The 22,170-nt window shown below is 41.5% G+C and overlaps 2 protein-coding genes across 2 annotated transcripts; one reads left to right on the top strand and one right to left on the bottom strand.

The window, feature by feature from the left end:
• Window positions 1-1,947: 1,947 nt before the first annotated feature.
• On the top strand, window positions 1,948-8,542 carry foxo4 (forkhead box O4). Its single transcript, XM_029512649.1, has 4 exons — window positions 1,948-2,100; window positions 3,352-3,848; window positions 4,327-5,878; window positions 6,444-8,542. The coding sequence occupies exons 2-3, from the start codon at window positions 3,384-3,386 to the stop codon at window positions 5,848-5,850; spliced, it is 1,989 nt and encodes a 662-aa protein (XP_029368509.1). The 5' UTR covers window positions 1,948-2,100; window positions 3,352-3,383; the 3' UTR covers window positions 5,851-5,878; window positions 6,444-8,542.
• A 2,365-nt stretch (window positions 8,543-10,907) lies between these two features.
• sesn4 (sestrin 4) lies at window positions 10,908-22,090 on the bottom strand. The gene is made up of 9 exons (XM_029512312.1): window positions 21,917-22,090; window positions 15,846-16,043; window positions 15,391-15,573; window positions 14,923-15,168; window positions 14,246-14,360; window positions 13,929-14,053; window positions 13,256-13,422; window positions 12,957-13,101; window positions 10,908-12,859 (listed from the first exon to the last, which is right to left on the bottom strand). Exons 1-9 carry the CDS (start codon window positions 21,980-21,982, stop codon window positions 12,770-12,772), a joined length of 1,335 nt encoding a protein of 444 aa, XP_029368172.1. The 5' UTR covers window positions 21,983-22,090; the 3' UTR covers window positions 10,908-12,769.
• Between the last annotated feature and the right edge of the window lie 80 nt (window positions 22,091-22,170).

The following is a 22,170-nucleotide window of genomic DNA, read 5'->3' on the forward strand; positions in this document are numbered from 1 at the left end:
TTAGATTATATATTGTAATATTTTCTTTGGTTTATTTTAAATGGTGCTATATAAAAAAACCAAAGACATAAAACAGAGTCAGACAATGTTGGGTGTGTTTGAACAGACAGAAAAAGACAGTAAAACAATTCATGACATTATATGATGTTGAACATTACAGTGATTAAAGTGATTGTGTGTGAGGCTGTGTTTCAGGAGTTCATCCAATGTTAGATAATGTTAGATAAATAATGAGTAATGTTAATGATCATGTGTGGCTTGTATACATACATGTAAAAATGCAGGAGATAGCTAATAAATGCAACAGAAAAATATGGAAAAAATGAAAGAGGAAGTAATAAATCTAAAGAAAAGTAAAAAAAGAAACAAACAAGAAAACCCAAACCCATATAATGAGAATGGGGAGTGAAGAGGTTTGATATTTGATTTCTTCACTTGAATATTCCCATTTTGTGATACTTTTTACCTGTCCTCCATTACATTTCAGGGCGACATACTGAACTTCCACTCCACTTCTTAGTTACTTATTATCTACCTTTCATAGGCACTCAGTGCTTCCCAACCTTTTGACCAGTGACCTATCATAAAAAGCAGAGTGTACTTGAGGGTGCCTATCATAGTTCACATTCTCACAGAAAATTTTTCAGATTTAACTCAATAAGTCAAATTAAACAATACTTCACAAAAATCAAACAATAGAGCAAAATCTGTTTTGACCAATTAGCATCTCACACCCTCTCAAATGTATCTTGTGTCCCTTTGGAGGGGCCAAAATCTGAAAGGTTAGACCAGTAAAATACAACTTTATGAACATATAAATGGACAGGTCCACAGATAAACGCCTATCTTTAAACAATGGCCAGATGGCCATACAAACAGTGAAACTGATTTTTTTCTCTGTATAAATACCCCTCTGTTCAAACTGGCCCTTCCCCGCAGCCCGCACACTGAAGTGACAGGTGGCAAAACAGTTCTTGATTTACACTAAAATGTTTAAAAAGTTTGAGATAATCTCATTAATTGGATATCTTCGGGATAAAGTCATATAAAAAGGGTTGATATTTTAATTAAAAGCTAGAAAATGTTGTAAGACTTTTGAAGATAGGGTTACCAATTTAGCTGTCTAACAACTCATATTAACTGGAGATATAGATTTTTCTTTGTTACACTTTTGCAAAGGCCCAGAAATGTGCGAGACAAAGAGGGCCTTTAATGTCCAATATAAACGGGATGAATGATTACATGAGCAACAGACTTTTGTTTTAAAGACAAAATTAAAAGTCATTAAAGCTTTGATAAAGTACTTCAATGATGTATGAATAGAGTTGACAGTAATGTTATAGGCTATGAATCGCTCAAGACAAGTGTGGTGCTATATTTAGGTAATCTGTCACAAGATAATACACAACATGAGGAGTGACATCTTTTTATAGTGGTGACCAAGAGGGCCACTCTTCTTCTCTGAAACACCGGCTGGACATAGCTGAAGAAATAAATGATATGATACGTACACTGCCTTTTTCTGGGAAGGGTTAATTAATTACAAATAATGAAAACTGAAATATTTCAAATTGTATTGATTAAATCTATGCCTCACTCACACTAATTGTTGTCATAATAATATGACTGCTGATTTACAATCACAGCATATAAGAATTTATGAATTAAAGGAGGTTAGGGTTTTACTTCTGAATGTCTGTAGCCTCTGACTTGAAATAGTGATGGAGTATTTTATTTGGCATCGTTCTAATGAGGAAAAGGCCCGAGAGTCCTCCTCCGCTGACCGAGCTCACTTTGGTAACCCGTTACATAATGCTCCCAACAGGTAGGCCCACATGTTGACACCCTGAGCTGCTGATTTGTTTACGCTCATGAGCTGTGACATGAATGACTCTTTTTCCCAGAAACCCACTGGGCGCATGCGCAGAGCGCGCCGCCTGACAGTGGTAAACAGACGTCAGAAGGGAGTCTTCGCCTCGAGTCAAAACAAAACAAAACAAAACAAGTCAAAACCCACCGAAGGAGTGAATATCACAGCAGCGAGGCCGACAGAAACCGCTAAAAAACCCACCGCCGCTCAAATCGGTGACTTCGACCGAGGTATGTGCAGGTTTTTGCGGACTTTTTCTCGGATTGTAAACTCTGGAGTAGCAGGAGCTTAACCAGCTAACGTCACGGAGGCTGCCGTGCTGTTTTCAGAGCTCACACGGAGCTCCGAGGCGGCCCAGCTTCACCCAGCACCCCGGGGACCCGACTCGTAGCTCCCCCGCCGAGGCGATCGGTCCAGCTGCCGGCGCCGGACCGAGGAGGGGGCTCACGGCCGCCGTGCCGAGCATCGTGTGCCGCGGCAGGAGTGTGGCGGAACATGGCAGATGGTGACATGCGCCTGGCCGCAATGTGGCGGACCGTGCAGACCTGAAGAGCCGACTTTTCTCCGTCGTCCTCACACTTTCATCGAGTCCAGCATTACTGTACCGTTAGTCCGCCAGACAGCCGGTCCTGCCGGCCTGTAACCTCCAGCTCTCCGTGTGTCGGGGTGGTTTTTCACACTTTTACACGGTCGGCGGACAAACCCGCTCCTGGATTATCTGCTGCGACTCGCCGGTGTGCTCCGGGACTGTTTGGGATCCGGTAAAAAAAACTCAGTATTTAGTCTCTCTGAGAGCCCACACACTGTTTACAAGTGAGGACGGACAGACTCTCACCAGAAGCTCCTTTGTAACTACAGCAGGCTAATCCCTGTTTTTCTGGCTTTGATAGCATTAGATTTTTTTTTTTAATTATTTTTTTTAGAAAACGTGTTTTTAATTTGATAAACCTGGTACGAAACAAATCTGTGTTTAGATTTTTTTAATCAAAACCATCTGGTTACATTTAAGAAGCAGTTAAAAACAAACAGTTTTGTGACTTTTGCCCTTTGCTGAATGTTAAATGGGTGTTTCTGGACAGGAATGATCTTATTGCACATCCATATGCAGTCATGGCTTCACATTTCAGGTGAGCCTGAACCTCTGTTGACCCAGATGTTTTGGTGCTCTCTGCCACTCTGCCACTTTTGTTTTTACTCCATTCAAACAAAGGGGCAGTCGCAGCAGCCCTCATTCAGTCTATATAAATCGGAAGGTTTATGATAGTTACTATTAAGGAGATTATTTGGGTTCCCTAATCTCCAATCTGAGGATTAACTGAGGCCATTGGTGTGCAGATTATTACGTCTCTTTTCTAGGCCCCTCGGTGGCTGAAGCATCTTGTTTTGTGTCGGGAAGTTTTTTCTTTTTTTTTTTTTATTCTTATTTTTATTTTTCTCCCGAACAAACGCATCACCATCCATCTTAATTTTAAACTTTAAAGGTGGATGTTTTAAGTGCTCCCCATCTCTGCGGATGAGTGGAAGTTCAGTGGCCGCCATGGAGGAGTCCTCGGTGCCCCCGATTGACCCGGATTTCGAGCCGCAGAGCAGACCCCGCTCCTGCACATGGCCGCTGCCGAGACCCGACATCTCGGCTGTCAAACCGGAGGGGGCGGACGGGACCGAGTCCGCCGCCGGTACGCCGCCCGCCGACGAGGATAAACCCGAGCAGCAGCAAAACACGTCCGAGCCCGAGAAGGGCTCCGCGGCGGCCGAGGGCGGGGTCGTGGCCGGTGTGGGCGGAGCCGGCGCGACGCCCCGCAAAGGATCGTCCCGGCGCAACGCGTGGGGGAACCAGAGCTACGCGGACCTGATCAGCCAGGCCATCGAGAACTCACCGGAGAAGAGGCTCACCCTGGCCCAGATCTACGAGTGGATGGTGAAGACGGTGCCTTACTTCAGAGACAAAGGAGACAGCAACAGCTCAGCCGGCTGGAAGGTGAGTGTGTGGGCGGAGTCACACATTTCATCTTTTCACAAGGTGGACTTGAACGCTTCAAGCGCCAAAGGTCTGCGTGTCGGTGTGTCTTCAGATAACAGTGTGATCCACCCTGAAGGAATCCCAATGTGGAAAAAAACGATTTCTACTTTTCCTCAAAATGAGTGCACATCTGAATGTTGCACAGAACAAGACGAGAAAATGCAGTCGATGCTCCCAACAGAAAACATGCAACCACAAAGTTTTTACATTTTTCTTGAAATTAACTCATTATGATTAAACCAATTATTTCTATTTTATTTAAAGTCACTGATTTGCTGATTGTCACAGTTAAATTCTGCACCAGTGCTTTTACTACTGGGACTTACAACCTTTTTAGTGTTTTGTTTTCAGGATTTTAGGTTAAAATCTGTACATGAAACAAGCACACTCTTCATCTGCTTCAATTAATTTCCTTTTTCTTTCTCGCTATTGTCAGAATTCCATCCGTCACAATTTATCACTCCACAACAAGTTCTTGAGGGTACACAATGAATCGACAGGAAAGAGCTCCTGGTGGATGCTCAACCCTGAGGGCGGGAAGACTGGAAAGGCGCCTCGCCGTCGAGCAGCGTCCATGGACAACAGCAGCAAACTGCTGAAGAGTCGCATGAGGGCCAAGCAGACCAAGAAGCAGGCGGGAGCCGGTGGCCTGGGTGGTGCCGGAGGGGCACTGCAGGGTGACGGAAGCACAGGGTCAGCGGGTGCAGACAGCCCAAATTCATCCCAGCAGTTTCCCAAATGGGGTGTCAACAGCAGTAGCCCATCATCACGGGGTAGCCTGGATGACAGTGACATGTGGACCACCTTCCGTCCACGCACAAGCTCCAACGCCAGCACCCTCAGTGGACGTCTGTCCCCCATCGCTCCGGGACAGGAGGACGATGACAACCTGCCTGAGGATGGGCTGCTTGGAAGATACACTGCCAGCAGCCTGACCCCCACCCTCACTGAGACCCTCATGGAGGAGCTGGATCTGATCGATGGCCTCACATTGATGACTGGGCAACAAGGAGGGGCCAGTCCCAGCACAGCTCCGCCAGCACCTCCCACTCCGCTGCCCTCCGCCTCCACCCTGCTGCCTCGAGGCTCAAGCTTCTCCTCCTTCCATCAGCTGCAACCATCCAGCCTACCGCAGGCCTCCAGCCACATTGGGAACCAAACCCCCATTGCTCAGTGTGGAGCCAACAATAAGGATCCGTCGACCTTCAGTAACTCCCTCTTCAACACCATCTCGAGCTCTGGGTCTCGCACCAGTAGCCACTACAGCACCCACGTGCCCTCCAGCCTGGAGGCACTGCTCACTTCTGACTCCCCTCCTCCAAGTGATGTCATGATGACCCAGGTGGACCCGCTCATGCCCAGTCCAGGAGGAGTAGGTTTGATGGGTTTGGGGTCATCCGTGGTGGGTGGGAGGTCCAAACCCAACCAGCTTCTGCTGGGTAAAGGGTTGGAGCAGAACACAGTGGCCTCTCTGGCACTGCAGCCTCAGCTGCAAACTCAGCAGCATCATCTTCACCAGCAGCAGCCGCACCAGCAGCCACAGCCACAGCCGCAGCAACACCAGCATCACTCCTCGATGGGGTTGGGGATGATCCTCTCAGGTATGTCTCAGGACCTGTCTCAGCTCTCCGCTCTCAAACCCCAGCATGCCACGGTGCCAGCAGTGGGCTCTCATCATGGAGGGCCAGTGGCCTCAGCCAATCCCGGCACAAATCTGCAGGTGATGGGTCCGTTTGGAGCGCCATCCTGCTTCCCCAGCAGTCAGGACAGACTGCCCACAGACTTGGACATAGACATGTTCACAGAAAACCTGGACTGTGACGTGGACTACATCATCAACAGTGACCTCATGGATGGAGAAAGCATGGATTTCAACTTTGACCCCATATTGCCCGGAGGCCAAGGCTACACAGGCCCGACCACCACACAGGGCTCCACTCACAGCTGGGTCCCCAGCTAATTCCTCAGCTGACCACAAAGTTAGCAAGGTACAGTGATCACTCCCAGCTTCATTTATCTCTCAGACAAACTGAAGATACAACATATGATTGCTGACAGACATTTCATCCAGCAATAACATAAATGTCAGAAAATAAAAAATTACACCCTTGTGTTTTTAGTGCATGCTTTTGAACAAGAAAAGCTCCACATAATTTAGAATCAGAAATTTAAATGTAAAAAGTGTGTATATATATATAAATAAATAACCAACTTCAATAATTTAGTAAGTTGTTAGTAAGGTAGCTGATCAGTTTAGATTTTCATTGCTTGTTCCTTCTCTCAGTTTTATATTACTAGAAACTGAATAAACAGAGTTTTAATCCTCACGAATTTGAGCATGTGATGCCCAGCTGCAGGAAATTATTGTGTGAATTTTTTCTGGCACTAATTGTAAAAAAGAATTCAAAAATTTACTGGAGGAAAAAAAAAAAATAAATTGATAGAGGAAAAAAATAGAAAGTTGCAGCAATTGTCAAAATGGTTGCTGCTCAGTTGCACGACGTGCACGACTTCAACTCAAGTTGATCATTTTTATTTTGTCTTGTCCCGCAGGAACTGATCTCCAATCAAGCTGACCTCAGTATATGTCAAAATAACCGGTGCATTCCCCCTCCCTACTGGCTGATTCTCAAATACAACACTTCTGTTGAACTTGACAGATAAAAGCAGATCTCATGTGCCAAGGCATGCAGAGGACAGGGAGCAGATCCAGGCTACTATGCACACTTTTTCTCCCTTTTTCAAAAAAACAAACAAAACAAAACAAAAACGAAACACTTGCAACAAATTGGCTGCTAGCCATTTTTATCTTTTAATCTGAACTGATGATTTTTTAAAGATGTGTGAAATAATATTTTTAGAGTGAAAAGACAAATCTTGAACTCCCGCCTTCCGGGAGTTTATATCACCGTTGTGGTTCACCTGAATAGCTTTAGGGTCGACATGGTACCCCTGATCTCGATGGCTTTGGTATTGAAGACGTTTTTTTTTTTCTTTTTTTCTTTTTTTTTTTAATGGCCAGTTTTCCATCAATACTTGCCGAGCATGAATTTTCTGACCAGATGCTGTTGGAGTGTCAGACTGAGGTGCACGTACTCTGCTGCACCAGCACCTCTCCTCGTTGGAGGAGTGGCTGACGACCTTGAGGACTGTGTGTTGTGAGGAGGTGAAAGAAAAAGGCTGGACGACTGAAGGTATAAAATGTTTGATTGAACATTGACTACACAGTTTGCCCAAAAGTGAACTGGATTTCAATTACGTGTACGATTAAAGTCCTCACTTTAGGAAAAGACAAAAACAAAAAAGCCCATCTTTTTCCAGTATATTTGATGATTCAGCTAAGGGGGTATGTTTTTGCAGTTTGGCATTTTTTATTCGATCCATGTTGTTAAGGTAGATATCAGTGGGATGGGCTTAAAAAAAAACCAAACAAAACCCTGACGCGCAGTTAAATTAAGAAAATGAAGAAATGTGATTTGTGACATACATGGGGCATTCAAAGGTAAATTTATTTGCCAACATGTGATTAGTTGGCCAAGTGTTATACTGTCTTAGACAACAATATGCCTCCACTGTCAGTTGGTCTACCTGAGTTTTCTGTCCTTTTTTTTTTTTTTTTCAAGCCTGTGCATTTTCATAGCACTTAGGTTTCCTGTGATACAGGGACCCCAAAATAAGAGAACACATCCACATTAGGGTTATGCCATTTCATTCTAAAAGAATTTAAATCCTGTTTAAAAGAAAAATTAAATAAAATCCTGTAATGTACACATTGCACATGCACATGATGACATGCTATGCAGATTTATCGGGAGAACAAAATGAAATCTTGAAGGAAATTTGACAAATGGCTTCTTTGAAGGGTTTTGCTATTTAACGTTTTCCTGGTATTTTGTCGGGGTTGTGGGTGCTTCTATACTCTCACACTTTAATTATTCAGTACTAACATTCAAGAAATTAATTTACAGTGTGACAAGTACAAAGAAGAATATATTTGATTATAGTTCTAATATACAATTTAGATGGAGGTAATAAATTAGATATTAATACATATAAATATATTACTAATGTGATTTTTTTTTTACATTGGAGGAAGCATTTTCTGATAATTTTTAACGGTAATTTTCTATATGTTTATTTTTGTAAAGGATGAGATGCATGTAGATTTTTTACATAACCAAAGGAACACTAATATTTGCATGGCATTTAGGGAGCGCTTGGGCCTGACAGTAACTCAGTGTACATACATACAGCTTTGCAAAAAAATGCCGCCTGTAACACGAAATCTTACTTTGATTGAGGCAAATTGCATCAATACTTGACCATTTTATCAAAAAAAAAAAAAAAATCCCAATGATCTGCCTCATTATTTTCTGCATTAATTGTGAATCCAAGCTAATAAAGAGAAAAAAAAATCTGCGCTGAAAAGCGGCACAAACAAAAGAAAAAAAAAAACAACTGATGTGCCACTTTCTCATCTCAAAATGAGACTAATGCAACGGTTACCTCTCAGGGTCACTTGGAAGAGAAACACCAGGAAAACAACTCTGCACAGACTTAATCACAAAATGTGGCACAAAAAAAAAAAAAAGAAAGATTCTCAATGTTTTTCTCTGTTGCGACAGACTGGAAACCAACACGCCACATCTGAGTTTTCCTGGAGACATTTCTGTTATGAAAAGAGTTGATCTCAAATTCGACTCTCCTTTCTAGAGAACATATTTTATCTCTCCAGGCATGTTTATCAGTACCAGCCTATGTTTTTTTTTTGTTTGTTTTTGACTGCCAATATTTAAAACACTATAGCATGATGTTCCTCTGTAGCGGGATGGACTTTTGTCATCTTCCCCTCTTGTGTTTTGTGTTTGTATGTAATTGCTTTGTTCACAGACCTAAACCTTTTGGTGAGCTGAAATAACATCCCAGCAATTTAAACTCATAATACACATTAATTCACTGTAGTTATGTCTTGCCTCTGATTTATATAAAGCACTCTTCTTCTTTTTTTTTCTTCCTTTCTTTCATTTTTTTGAATGGTGCTAGATGTCATTTGAGATGTATCTTGGAGTAAGCCATGATCTCGTGGCTGCATATCAGGGCCCTTGAATCTTTGAATTTTCTGTTTCTAACATCCAGATATTTGATTTGGAGTTATGATAGAACTTAGCCCACAATCAACGGTCTGTTCCCCCCTTTTTTTTGTGTTTTTGTATTCATGGTAAAATCCCCTACTTAGTCACTGAAAGAGATCTGATAATACAGGACCAGCATCTTAAACTGCATGATTTTTGTATTATTTTTAACCATAACTTGTAAGTATTTAAAGAAGTGTATATGCAACAACCTCACTGGTTTTCTTGACTAATGGTAAGGTGTTGGAAATGTCATTAACAGTTGTAGGACAGGATGTAAAGGTGGACAGCTGCAGAGAATCAGCTACACCAGGTTTCGATGTCTCTAGTTTACTTTTGCCACCTTAAAAGGGCAGGTGTGGTGTTATTACTTCCCCTATATCTCCTCCTTTTTAGTTATTACAACTATTGACATATTGTTTCTTTAATTAGTTGTTAGTCCCTTTATGTTTGCTTTAACACTTTAAATTGCCCCATTTGATACAGTATTTTAGTATTTGGCAGTGGTTGTTTTGGTTATTTCTTTCCATGGGGGATGGGGTGGGGTGGATGGGGACTAATGAATTGTGCATAAGCCAATTGTATTATGATTTTTGATTAAAGTTGATAGTTTCTTTTTCTTTTCCCCCTTCAGTCTTTATTTTCTTTACACATTGTAAAGTCAGCCAGATGACAAACAGTTCTGAACGGCAGAAATAAATTCAATAAATTGTTTAACCCACTTTGTCTGAGCTGTTGATGAAAAGTTGAGAGATTTTGATGCCTCATATTTGAGTTTTTGTTGGATATCAGGTTGTTGAGTTTTGCAGATGAGTCACTGGGAGGCGCTGTGATCCAGGAAAACTGCTGCAGAGTATTCAACCAAACAAAAACACACAGCCATACAGGCCCAGACACTAAATACTACTTGGTACTTTGTACTGTATGTTATTAAAACATACTAAACACACAATTAGACTTCAAGTTGGTTCTTGACTTTGGAAACAGGGTTTAAAAGATTTTAACACCCTTTTTATCCGTGTCAAGTTTACTCGACCCTCAAGATGCAGATCAAATGTCTGGAAAATGTCACTCATGAAAACATAGAAAAAAATGACTCTTTAAGTAGTTAAAGTTTCCTCACTGCACTCACACGTCTGCTACCTACTGACACTTTCAGTCTGTACTCATGTCCAGGTCTGCAGTGATCTGTGGCTGTCATCTCTCCTCTCTACAGTAGCTCTGAAATCTGAGCAGGAATGTATTCCAGTTTTATCAACGCTTTAGTGTAATAAAGTGGCTTGAGCCAAATTAAATGGGAACCTTGTGGTTACTACCACCGTAATTCAATAAATATCTACTTACGTATTGACATGGAGAGAGATTTCAGGCAAAAATGTGAACTTCTTCGATGTTGTTTCACTGCAGGCTGCTTCCTTCCTCCATGTGGCTTGTTTAAGCTCTGCTGTGTATCGTGTGAGAGCTCATGTAAAACAGGTGCAAGTCTTTCCAGATGACGCTGCTTCAGCTGAATTAGCTGCAGGTGAACTGCTACAGCATCAAAAGGTCTGAGTACTATTTGTTTTTCCCTTGAAATAATTGTAAGAAATACTCCTTTTCTATATATATATATATATATATATATATATTTATATATTTATATATTTATATTTATTATGTTAAATGGAGATTGTAGATGAATGAGTCAATGCGCTAAAAATATGATTTTCCCGACAGGCTACAAGGTAGAATATGGGATTATTTCGGCCATGATGTAGATGAAGTTTTTTTTTTTTTTTTTTTTTAAATGAACAAAATAGTATCATGCAGAATAAAGAAAAATAACAGCAGGCAGCAGTTATTTTCATAGAACATCTTTATAGAAAACATTTCTTCACATTTTCAAAAAACATTTTTTGTCTTTTCACTTGTTCTGTTTTTTTTTTTTGGTCATTTTATTTTTTTAGACAATTGTCCTTTTTTTAATCTATTAAAGTTGAACATTTTTAACATCCATCTGCGTCAAAGGCTCTGGCTGAGATGCTGGGGTTTGTAGAAGGTGTCTGATAGAAGAGACATTTGGGCATTCACAACCGTAATATTTATCAGAAATGGCGCTGACCAACACAAAGGAAGCTGCTCCATTAGAATGGAAAAAAGAAGTTTTCCACTCATCAGGTGGAGCCGTTAGTCGCAGTACAAAGGCCCACATTCAACCTCCAGTAGTCACATCCCTCTACTTCAGCAGCACTCCAGTTGTAGCCTGAAGGCACCTGTTAACAGTGCTTTAACTTTGTTGATATGCACTTGTTTATTTTCTAAATCTAACTCCATAACACATCTAAATCCTGTCACACCTCTACATCTACCCAGGGCGCAGCACAACAAGCAGGTCCTACCATCACACCCAGAAACAAAAAGTACGCTCTAGTTTACAAAAACTGTAAAAATAAAATTAAAAAAAGATAAAGAAAAGTGTTTCAACAACTCGTTTGCACATCGCTCAGCTCTGAAAAACTGTACCGTGGACTTTGAGTTGGCAATCAGCATTCATACAGCCCACACAAATTTAGCTTTAGAATAAAGCTGTGAGCAAAACTCTGAATTCAACCTCAACTCTTCACCAGCGCAGCTCTACACATGTGCACTTTTAATCTGTCCAATTAATCACTTTTTTTTTTTTTTTTCAAATGACCTTTGGTCTGAAAGCCTAATTTGAACTGAGGCATGTCAGTACAAAAAAAAAAACAATCTCTCCACAAATGGCTCAGCTTATTCTTCACTGTTGGAAACAGCTCACTAACACTTCAGTTGAGTTACAAATTTTCTTATGAGGTGTATTTTGCAAACATCATTAGTTTCAAAATCCTTACAACAACTGACTGATGTATTTTGGATTAACACAAATCTTGGGGTTGAGCACAAAAGCAGAGTTTGAAAGTTTAAGAGACAAACAGTCTAAAAATGTTCGATACACATCATACAGTGACAGAGGCGTCAGACAGACAGACAGACAGACAGACAGACAGACACACACACACACACACTGTGTGCCTCAATATCTACTAATGAGCTACCTTGCATTATAAATATATAAAGTCTTAAAAAGTGCTTATTAAAAGAAACTATAGTGATGTGATAACTTCCAGCAGTGTCTCTGTTGTGTTTGTTCTTGACCAGCATTAATACGAAATGTCACGGAGAGCAGAGGGGTCGTCCTCCACAGTCCACTTCATGTCCTCCCCAACACTGAACAGGATTGTCAAAAAAAAAAAAAAAAAAGGGGGGGGGGGGGGGGGGGGGTCTCCCATTAACATTCATTCAACTTGTACAGAAAAAGATCTATTTTGGGAAAGCATTGATAATACAAAAGCAAACTGATTGAACGAAAAAGGAGAGTGTTGGCCAATGTAACACACTGCTTCGACCAGGCAGTTCCTCACAGACTGAGCTGGAACACATGACAACAGGTAAAAATTAAAACAATGCTAGTTATAATTGCACACAACCTTTTGAGAGCTGAGATGTTTGATAAGAGGACTTCACGATAAGAGAATTGGCAGAAAGGGGTGAGGAGGAGACTGTGGCACACTGTGGTATAAATACATTAACTCTGAGAAAAAGAGAAGCACATTCATGAGGCACAGCCACAAAACAATGGAGCTCTGTGTCCTCTCTCTCTCGTCCCACTTCACTGCTTCTTTATCCTCATGACTCCGGGTCTCTCTGTACCGTTGAAAAGATTTGACTTTGTGTCTCTCCGAGCACTTAGGCTATCATGTACTGTGTGATGGCTCTCAGGGCATAAAGCAGCTCCGCCTGCAGCCGGGCCTCCATGATTAGTAAATTCACATGTATCTGAGGGAAAGCAAAGAAGAAATGAGCAGGGTTCAACATTATATTTATGTAACATGTGATATCTCTTCTTTTCAAGTCCTGTAAAAACCCCCCTTACCCTTTCTGAGGTTTTAAGCACAGCCCAACTCAGCGGACACACTGGAGTTTTGGTGGCATCTGGGTAACAGGCCACAGCCTTGATATACAGCTTCAAATCCCGCTCCAGCAGCTGGTTCACTTCACCATAATCGTAATCATCGTAGCTGTGAACGGATTTCATCAAAAGATGTTGACAAAAAAACTACAGAAAATGTAGTGGTTTGGTGTGAATATCTTTATTTAAAAAGTAGATTTTATGACATAAAACATACAAAACATGACACAATTATGACACAAAACACGAAGTTGCAGTCTCACCGTATTCCTAGCACACAATGGATGTAATTCCAGATTGCTCTCTTCATGTCAGGGTTGTGAAATGAAGGGAGGGTGGTCACGCTCCTTAACCGGTCATCCAAGAGGTGGCCGATGTCCGAATACAATCTGTTGACTAAGGAGAAGCCGTGGTCCTCCCATGAATAGTCCTACAAACAAAAAAAACAGCACAGGAACATATTAGTTTATGGCAGCCTAAGGAGGGAAAACTGTGCCTAAAACTAAAATCAGCTCATTTATATCTGGGAACCTATCAAATGTATTAAAATCAAATTAGAGTGAATATCAGTCTTGCACACTTGCAGAGACTGGGCTGCCTTACTACAGACACCTCATTCATATATTTATCTGTCCACTCAAACTGCGTCTGACTGTGGCAACGGTGCAGTCTGGAAGTGAGCCATTCAAACACCATAACTGACGAGTGCTAGACATGTGACAGGGTTATGTCACACATGGCATTTTACTGGGAACAGACTGATGGGCTGAATTTAAAATAGCACATGGGGTAAAGCATTTGTTTGGTTGCTCAGGTGACAGGTTGCAGTTGATGGCTTTATAGACCTCTTCCCTCCATCAGAAACAGACTATCCAAGCGCTGAGGTTATTGGCATCGGCAACATTCTGATGATACATTCAAACTCCATGTCCTCACCTGAACTCTAAATACTTGAAAGTGGTCCTCCTCCCTATGAGCAAACTCCTCGTAGCAAAATTCTGGGTCTGTGATAAAACACGATGGATCTGTGAAGCATATCGTCTCCTCTTCTTCTTCCATATCTAAAAAAAAATAGATGATGAAAGCAAAGGAGGTGGAGAAAGTGCATCAATGAGTGCATCTGATCAGTGGTAATTGCTCAAGTTTCCAACCATGTGAATGAAATATTACACTCAAGATAACCATCAGAGGTGAGGGGGAGAATCTAAGCAGGGTTTGTACGTGTTTCCGCAATTGTCTGCCAAGTAGGTTACCCGTTTGGTGGAGTGTCTGGGTCTGCACAAGCCGCTCTTCTCTCTTCTCACGCTCCTCCTGGGACTTCTGAATCCTCTCTTTTAGACAAACCACGTCACGACTGGAGTCCAGAGACTGTTGACACAAATATTGCTTTGAACTTACATGAATATGCATTTTATGAGGAACAGACAGCAGCTATTATTACTGAGGAAGGAAGTAATCTAATCATACAGGCATTATCTGTTATTAGCTCATATTTACACAGATGATCTCTTTAAATTAAAGTGAAGATAAGTTCATTTAGATTTAATGCAGAGAGATAGCATTGTCTAACTGAAGCCTTTATCTCACACCACACTATGAATAATAGTTTATAAATTCTCCGTTATCAAATTCATCTTCATAAATCACAATCTCAAGCAGAAATGTTCCATATCATTAGAATTTTGGTTGGACAAAATAAGCAATTTAAAGAATTCAACTTGATATTTTTCAATATTTTCTGACTAAAATAACAGTTGTAAATTAACAGCAAAAATTCAATTAAATTTCAATTCAGAGCAAGAATGAGCTATCTAATCTATCTATCTATCTATCTAAAATACAAAAAATTAAAATATATCAAAAATGAAGCAAGTAACAAACAGAACTGAAACAGAGATACATTAAACAACCCTGAAAACAGCTTTCTTACCCGTCGTCGTGTAATGTGTTCCGATGGAGTGGCAAGAGACTGAGGCACATTGGTATTGCCATTGGCAGCATCAAAGGGGCAGAAGGTTGGTGGGGTACCGTTCGGAGATTTGGAGAGGGGGACACAGTTTGAGTCTGTGTCGCATCCAAACACAAAACTGCAGAGGGCGTGGCAATGGGCCAGGATGACCACAGCCTGCACCAGCTCAGCCAGCGACCAGCACTGCTCACCTGACTTCAGCAGCGTCTGGAGGAAACAGAGACCAGAGCTCTGGGTCACACAGGTCAAGTCAATCACCCTATTTAAGAAGCTATCTTTTGGTTAAAATTTACCATACAAAAAAATTTAAAAAAATTCACTTGACACATTTTATTGTTTGTCTTCACCTGAGATAAATAATGATTCTGTTTATTACAGTTAATATACATTTTGCTTTGTGTGATTCATTTGGGTTTTGCTTTTCTCTACCTGGATATGCGAGCAGGCAGTGAGCCAGGGTTGGTGAGCCAGCACCTTGTTTATGTGGTCAAGGAGGCGAAGGCGCGATGGCGCTGCCTCCAAACCCTGCAACCACAGAGGATCTCCACCCACCCTCAGAAACTGAGCTGAGTGCAGGTACACCAGGTAGTTGCAGTGATGTCGCGCTGCAGCCTGGAGGTCATGGGAAGAAGAAGTTGTACAAACAGATTTAGACAAGATTTAGATCAACTCAAACATTACATGGTGTTATTCTTTCATTTTGATTAATACTAGTATGATCCCTGGTGATTCCTGTTAACAATAACAGATTTTGCTACAGCTTCCCAAACTATTATCTCTTTTTTTTTTTTTTTTTTTTTTTTTTAAAAGGTACATGCACAGGATACACATGGGATAACACCTCATTAGATCCTTGGTTGCAGAGGAGCAGCCAGGTTACTGACCATAATGGCAATGTAATGACGGTATGGCAGTGGCAAGGGGCCGTCCATGTGTAGGATGTAGTGCTGTGTGCGCAGGAAGCTCTCCAAGTACTGGGGGTGAGAGGCCATCTGCTGGGACACAGCATCCACGCTCCCCCTGCTGACCAGAGCCTTCATGAAGAGCAGCGACATACGCTCCTTCTCACTGTTCACCATCACCTACAGAAACCGGGACACAGCAGAATGTTTCCAGATGAAAGGCAAAAACATTGAGCTGTTTGTTATTATGGTACAAATAGGTAAGGTTGTTGTTTTTAATGGAGTTCATGTAAGATGCTGACACAGGAGCCACTGGAGCTGAAAGTCTAACAAGAGACAATTAATCAGCAGCTATTATTTTGGTCATCTAAATAATTCTAAAATAAATAAATAAATAAATAAATAAATAAATAAATAAATAGTTCTAATGAATATTTGATCCCTTTCTAATTCAAGTATAGTAACTGAAGAGTATTTTGTTATTTGACTGTTGGTAACAAAATAAATCTTCAATGGCATGCATTTTGGAGTTGGAGCTCTAAAATGTATGAATTTTAGCCAGTTGCCATTCAAAAAGTCCAAGTCCAAAAAAAGTCCAAAAAGCCTTGTAGACTTGCAGCTTAAATCAGCCAAAGTGAGTCAGTGTTAGAGGTGCAGCAGCTGAGATGCTGTGACTGTGGCACCACTAGGAGGTGAGTGCATTCTTTACTTTATTCTTTCACCAAATTAAACAAGCTAACAACTCCTGTTGGCAGCATCACAGTGTGGTTTGTCACACAACTCCTCCACATCATAATTAAAAGGTAGACAAAGTATCTGACATTTCTCTGCATAAACTTTGGTCAAATGAAGTAAACAGTCCAGTTAAAAAATACCCAAAGTTGTTCTTTAAAAAAAAAAAAAAGGGGGGGATTTTAATGTTGGGAGAACCCACAGATGGAGGAACTAATGTGAATGTTAGGCTTAAGAGGCCTTAGAAAGGGAAACAGAGCAGCAGCAAAGAAGCGGATGAGACCAAACACACAAACATAGGAGTGACTAGGCCGAGGCCGAGGCCAAGAGAAACAGACCCATGTGGAGAGGGAAGCTGGCCTTCCCCCATAGGTACAGTCATTTATTGCCTCTCTTGCCATTATACAATGGCCTCTAGGAAAAGGTGTTTTAAAGTTCAACCACAGGCGAGGACCTAATTCCTGTGGATGTGAAACCTGAGAGCCGAACCCTGATCAAAGCCAAATAGTTCACTGCAGTTTGAACTTGGCCAAGACCTCTCTCCTTTTCGCAGAACAAATTGCTGTCTAGGATTATTAATGTCTTGTCAAATCACAGAGAGCTCAGCTTTGTCATGTCACAGATGGTCAGAGCAAATAGTGAACAGGCCTTGATACTTAATTTTAGGCCAGTACAGCTCCTAAGCATTCAGCACCATGTTTATCTGGCTGGTGGTTCCATGTAATATTTCACTTCTCCCTGCAGTGAGTGAAGGTTTCCTCCTGATCTGGCAACAAGCTCCACCTCTTGACCTATATTAAGTTCAAGCTTGGCTGTTCAGAGACACGTTCACATACTACACATTAAACAAATCTCAAGTGTCATTTGGAAGTCTATATTTCCCTAATCTAAGAGTTTATATAAAGCAAAAGAGAGAGAGCTCAGGAAAAGGATTTTTTTTAGACAAGGGAGGTTGGCACAACAGGAATTCAGTCACAGACCCTGACCCATTCTCATCTATCACCGTACATGGGATGTATGTTATAGAGGCAAAGCAGAGTGCAGAGGTGCCTGCCAATCAAAGACCTATTGAAGAGCGTACATTCACAGAAGTATCTCTCTCCAAACACAAGAGCTACTGATTAGTATGCTGCGCTCCAGAATCTAGGTTACTGCTCCATCAAACAAGCACTAAGGATGTTTAACTAACCAGCATTTCAGAGACATACACACTACAGAAAACAAAACATACTTTGAGTGTGGCTTACTAAGGCCTCTTAGCCTATATTTTACAATGTCTGACATTAGAACATACGAGGGTCACAACGTGAACTGGCTATGCCATCATCTAATTATGAACAAGACATGGAAGACTTCAAAGACTGCTCTCTCTTCAATTCCCCAGACACTGGATTTTTAGGCAGATTATCAAAAATGTTTTAATAACCCATTTACAATATTTCAAGAAATTATAATTCTTTTAAGATCAGCACATTTTCTAAGTGTATTTTACATTTAAAAAATAATTTGAAAAATAAATATTCTCAATCTGGCAAACTACTGAGGGTAATGGCAATAAGAGTCTTTTACTGAAAGGAAAACCTCAGCAAAACATTTCAAGATGGAATATCAGAATGGCATTTGCTAATGAAAATCCAGACAAGCAAGATCCAACTGAGGCTTGGACATAGCCCTATAAAAGTGAGACCACAGCGATGACCAGGTGATGCAATGAACTGGGTACAACAGTGACTTTCATCCTGCCGCAGTGTCCCCTGAGCAAGGCACAAGCTTCTGCCAACTCCAAGTAAATGTGGTGTTGCTCTTGGTATATGGGAAACATTGTCTTTCTTTTGAAGATGAACTGATAAGTGATTGACAAGTTACTGCTGTTAGACCAGTGGAATCTGATTTAACAGTCTTGTGTATAATACAGTAAACCCTGTCCACACACCAGACTTCACAGATGCTGTTTCCATCAAGAGAAAAAGAAATACAATATCAGCAGACATGCAAAGATAAATCAAAAAACACAACTATTCTCTCCATGCCAGTGATTTGAATGACTAGGTCTTTTATTTATTGAATAATCAACTGCAATAAGGTTTATAGTTCTGAAAAAGACAGTAACATAAATGACACGGTTGAAAGGAAGGAGATTTGTTCTTACCGGCATCAAAGAAATAAATTGATATTTAGTGTAATGCCACAAACATGTGTGGACAAGTACATTAGAAATCAAATTGAAATAGGAACTACAGCTGATGTGCATCATCGTGCAGCAGGAAATGACAGCTTCAACTGAGTCTGCTGACGCCAAAGCTAATTTCAACCTCCAGTTTTATATGATAAAGTGTGTTTATAACAAAGCTTATTCTCAGGATTTCTTCAAAAAATTTTGACCTCTTTTAAAGAAGGCAGGGTGCTCCTGAAAATATAAAGAGACAATTGTCAAGGTTATCAGAGAGAAATGGAGAGGCATTTTTAATGTCAGAAATTTCCACAAAAATGCTCCATCCCACATCATTTACTTTCAATGACAACTAATCAATACTTGTGTTTAATCTAGTCTTGGAGAAGACGGGTGAGACAGACATCCTTTGTCAAATCTGCCCAGACATTTCACCACACTGCTTCATCTTTGTTGCCTAAAAACAAGCCACAAAAGATGCACACTGCACTAATTTTGATAAGAAGATATAGTCCTTACTGTCCACCCACATAAAAAAAAAAAACCCAGCATGAAAGTAAAAAGAAAAAAAAAGCTGGTAACAAGCATGTGTGGGTGCATATATAGAGGAAAAAATGAAGACAACATTTAGGCAATGCATTAGCATTTGATTACAAAGCATTTTTTGGTTCTGCAAAGATGCAAGCAGTTTCATAAAGCACAAGCATATTAATGTTTTGTGCACAAAAGCCTATTAATTCTACTTACAGTACCAGTAAAGTTCCCAGCAGCAACCGAGTTAAAAAGAGAGCTTTTTTTTTTCAAGAAGAAAAAAAAAAAAAAAAAAGAAAGAAAGAAACCCAAGAAAAACAAGCCTGAGGTTCCAAATACTGGACAGCAATGTTGATATTAGCTCTGCTGTATTCAAATCACAAGACAAATTCAAACTTGGGGCTTGGCTGCAAAAGAAAAATAACAACTCACAGAGGGTCTGTTGTGAGGACAAATTTACAGGTGCAGATCATTTGACACAAAATAGAGAGAAAATCTCCCTTTCCAACAAAGGAGAGGTCATTTGTTTATTGATCAGAGGAGCAAGAGGCAGGGATGAAATAAAAAACAGCGGTGACGTCAGTGAGGGGAGGAAAGGTAAAGGAAGACAAAGACTGCTTTGATACCAGACTGACAAACAAAACAGGAGCATTGTACAAACAGCAAAATGAAGGAGGGGGCAGGACTAAAAGATGACGGACAAAGAAGTGGAAAAATTATGCCACAAGTCTTCCATGGGTAAATGTGTAAGCTCGAGATGAGACATGCATCTGTGTGGTAGTATTGGTGGGCTGAAGGAGGGGGGCTGCTGCAGACACAGGAGAAGGACATTCAATCTGCATTCCGCCTGAGCCTGGAAGGGGTCCATCCTTATCATACCCAACGTCCTGACGGCATTTACACCCCCACCCCACCCCCATAAAAACACCAGAAACACAAGCAGCCAAGGCAGATTTAGGCTTTGCAACCTGAACTCAGGGAATAGCACAAAACAACCCAGCTGCACCCCAAAGAGGTCTGAGGCAAGAAGGGGTGGGAAGTGGGGGGCTGCTGTGTAGGATAGCACATACGCCACGATCAAGACAAACATCACAGCACAAAAGGCTAAAGCACATACAGTTGGTTAGTGATCGGACCTGTCAGACACCAGGGCAGGCCCATAGGATGAAGAGGAGATGCAGTCACAAAGGACTTTCACTGACAACAGTATAATTTATTACTCATGCTGTTCATAACCAAGTCAGTTGCTCAATTTGTGGTGCTTAAATCCTTCTCAAATATTTGATGCTTAATCTAACAGACAGCTTTGGGATGTGCCTGACTTAGGCTTTTTTTTTCCTCATCAACCTCTGTCAAAACACATTTTGTCACAAGTTGCAGATAATAATGCGCAAAAATGCACAAAGGAACGCAAATGAAAGTTGAATGACAATGATGAACCCAAACAGTGAGAGGTGGTGATGAAAACTAACACAGATCTGGACCTGAACCAGGAGCTGAGGCTTTTGAATGCTCTGCTGATCGCATTCCTCCCTGTTTTGCTCCATTTCTAGACTCTAATCTGCAGCAAACATGCCTTTTTTGGACTGGACTTGAGACAGCGCCCCCTTTCTGTTGCAAAACGGAAAAACAGCGACAAAGGAGAAAAACAACTTTGATTGGCAGTCCAGTTCAGCCAGCAAAAACAGCACAATAAAAGTGGCCAATCTTTAGCAGCATCGCAGACGTGGAAACGGAGCACAGGAAAAATTAAATCCGATAAAATCCCAGTCAGACCTCATGGATGAACAGCACACAGACTGCTGCTGCCTCTCACCGACCGGGCCTTATGTCTTATTTAGAAGTAAATAAGTGACACTGCATTACTTGAGAGCCATCTCTCCCAGACCCAGAGATGATGTCACCTTCGGCCGAGGCTCACCGCCGACGACCCGCAGCCTCACTGCGGCTCCCCGGGACACTTCACCCCGAGAAAAGGGGAAAACACACACATATCCCCAAATATCTCCAGAAAACACCGAACTCCTGGCTGTGTGGGGAACAAAAGCAGGGTCAGTCCCACAGACAGCCGGATGATTTTAGAGGAAACGTTCGTGTTGTTTTTCTCTTCGTCTTAACGGTTCCGATCCGAAGATTTGTCTGACATTTTATCGGCTGTTAACGGAAACAACAAACATTTTATTCACGCTCAACAACCGTGGCAGCTCCCAAATCCTGAACCGAAACGATATATATATATTAAAAAAATCATCTTTCCGAAAGTAAGTAAGTGTTTTAACTGTGCAGCCCGTTTGCTGCTCGACAAACCGACATTAGCCAGGGAAGTTTGTTAGCTCGGTCGGCTAGCTCCAGCCGCTGTAGCTTTACTGTCAGACTGACAAAAAAAAAAGTTTGGGGACTGAAAAACCTAAAAATCTCAACATCTAGATCCGTCGGCGGCCTTTCGCCCTTTAAACGTTTCGATTGCAGCTTAAAAACGGAAACGGCGAGGCAAACGACTTGAGAGGTGAGGAGGCTTTTTCACAGATAACACAATCGCTCCGACAAATGAATGAACGGGACTCCGGCTATCCGGTTAGCCGCTAGCTCCGATTGTGTCCGAGCGCCAGCTTTAACTCACCTGTTTCTGGACTCGCTGGCACTGGCTTCTTAGGGGGTACTCCATTTTATTCGTACAGATGATCATTTTCTAAAAAAGTGTGCTGTTGCATGAAGGCGGCTCTGGTCGTTTATTGGTGCTTCCCCAGCTAGCTAACTAACTAACTAACTAACAAAGGCAGACAGCGTCCGTCGGTCCGCAGATGAAGAATGGACTGAGCGGAGGAAAGCTTCCCGGAGCAGAGCTGACAGCTCCGGTAACAGCGTGACCAATCA

The sequence above is a fragment of the Echeneis naucrates genome, chromosome 10 (assembly GCF_900963305.1).
Source record: "Echeneis naucrates chromosome 10, fEcheNa1.1, whole genome shotgun sequence".
In the NCBI taxonomy this organism is placed as follows: Eukaryota; Metazoa; Chordata; class Actinopteri; order Carangiformes; family Echeneidae; genus Echeneis; species Echeneis naucrates.

What these genes read in the sequence shown, in the direction of transcription:
- sesn4 (XM_029512312.1), bottom strand. Translation starts at nt 21,982, where the DNA reads ATGATCATCTGTACGAATAAAATGGAGTACCCCCTAAGAAGCCAGTGC. An exon ending in AACACATTACACGACGACGG is followed by an intron (nt 14,361 to 14,922) that starts GTAAGAAAGCTG and finishes TTGTGTCAACAG; the next exon opens with TCTCTGGACTCCAGTCGTGA. An exon ending in TGCTTAAAACCTCAGAAAGG is followed by an intron (nt 12,860 to 12,956) that starts GTAAGGGGGGTT and finishes GCTTTCCCTCAG; the next exon opens with ATACATGTGAATTTACTAAT.
- foxo4 (XM_029512649.1), top strand. Translation starts at nt 3,384, where the DNA reads ATGAGTGGAAGTTCAGTGGCCGCCATGGAGGAGTCCTCGGTGCCCCCG. An exon ending in ACAGCTCAGCCGGCTGGAAG is followed by an intron (nt 3,849 to 4,326) that starts GTGAGTGTGTGG and finishes CGCTATTGTCAG; the next exon opens with AATTCCATCCGTCACAATTT.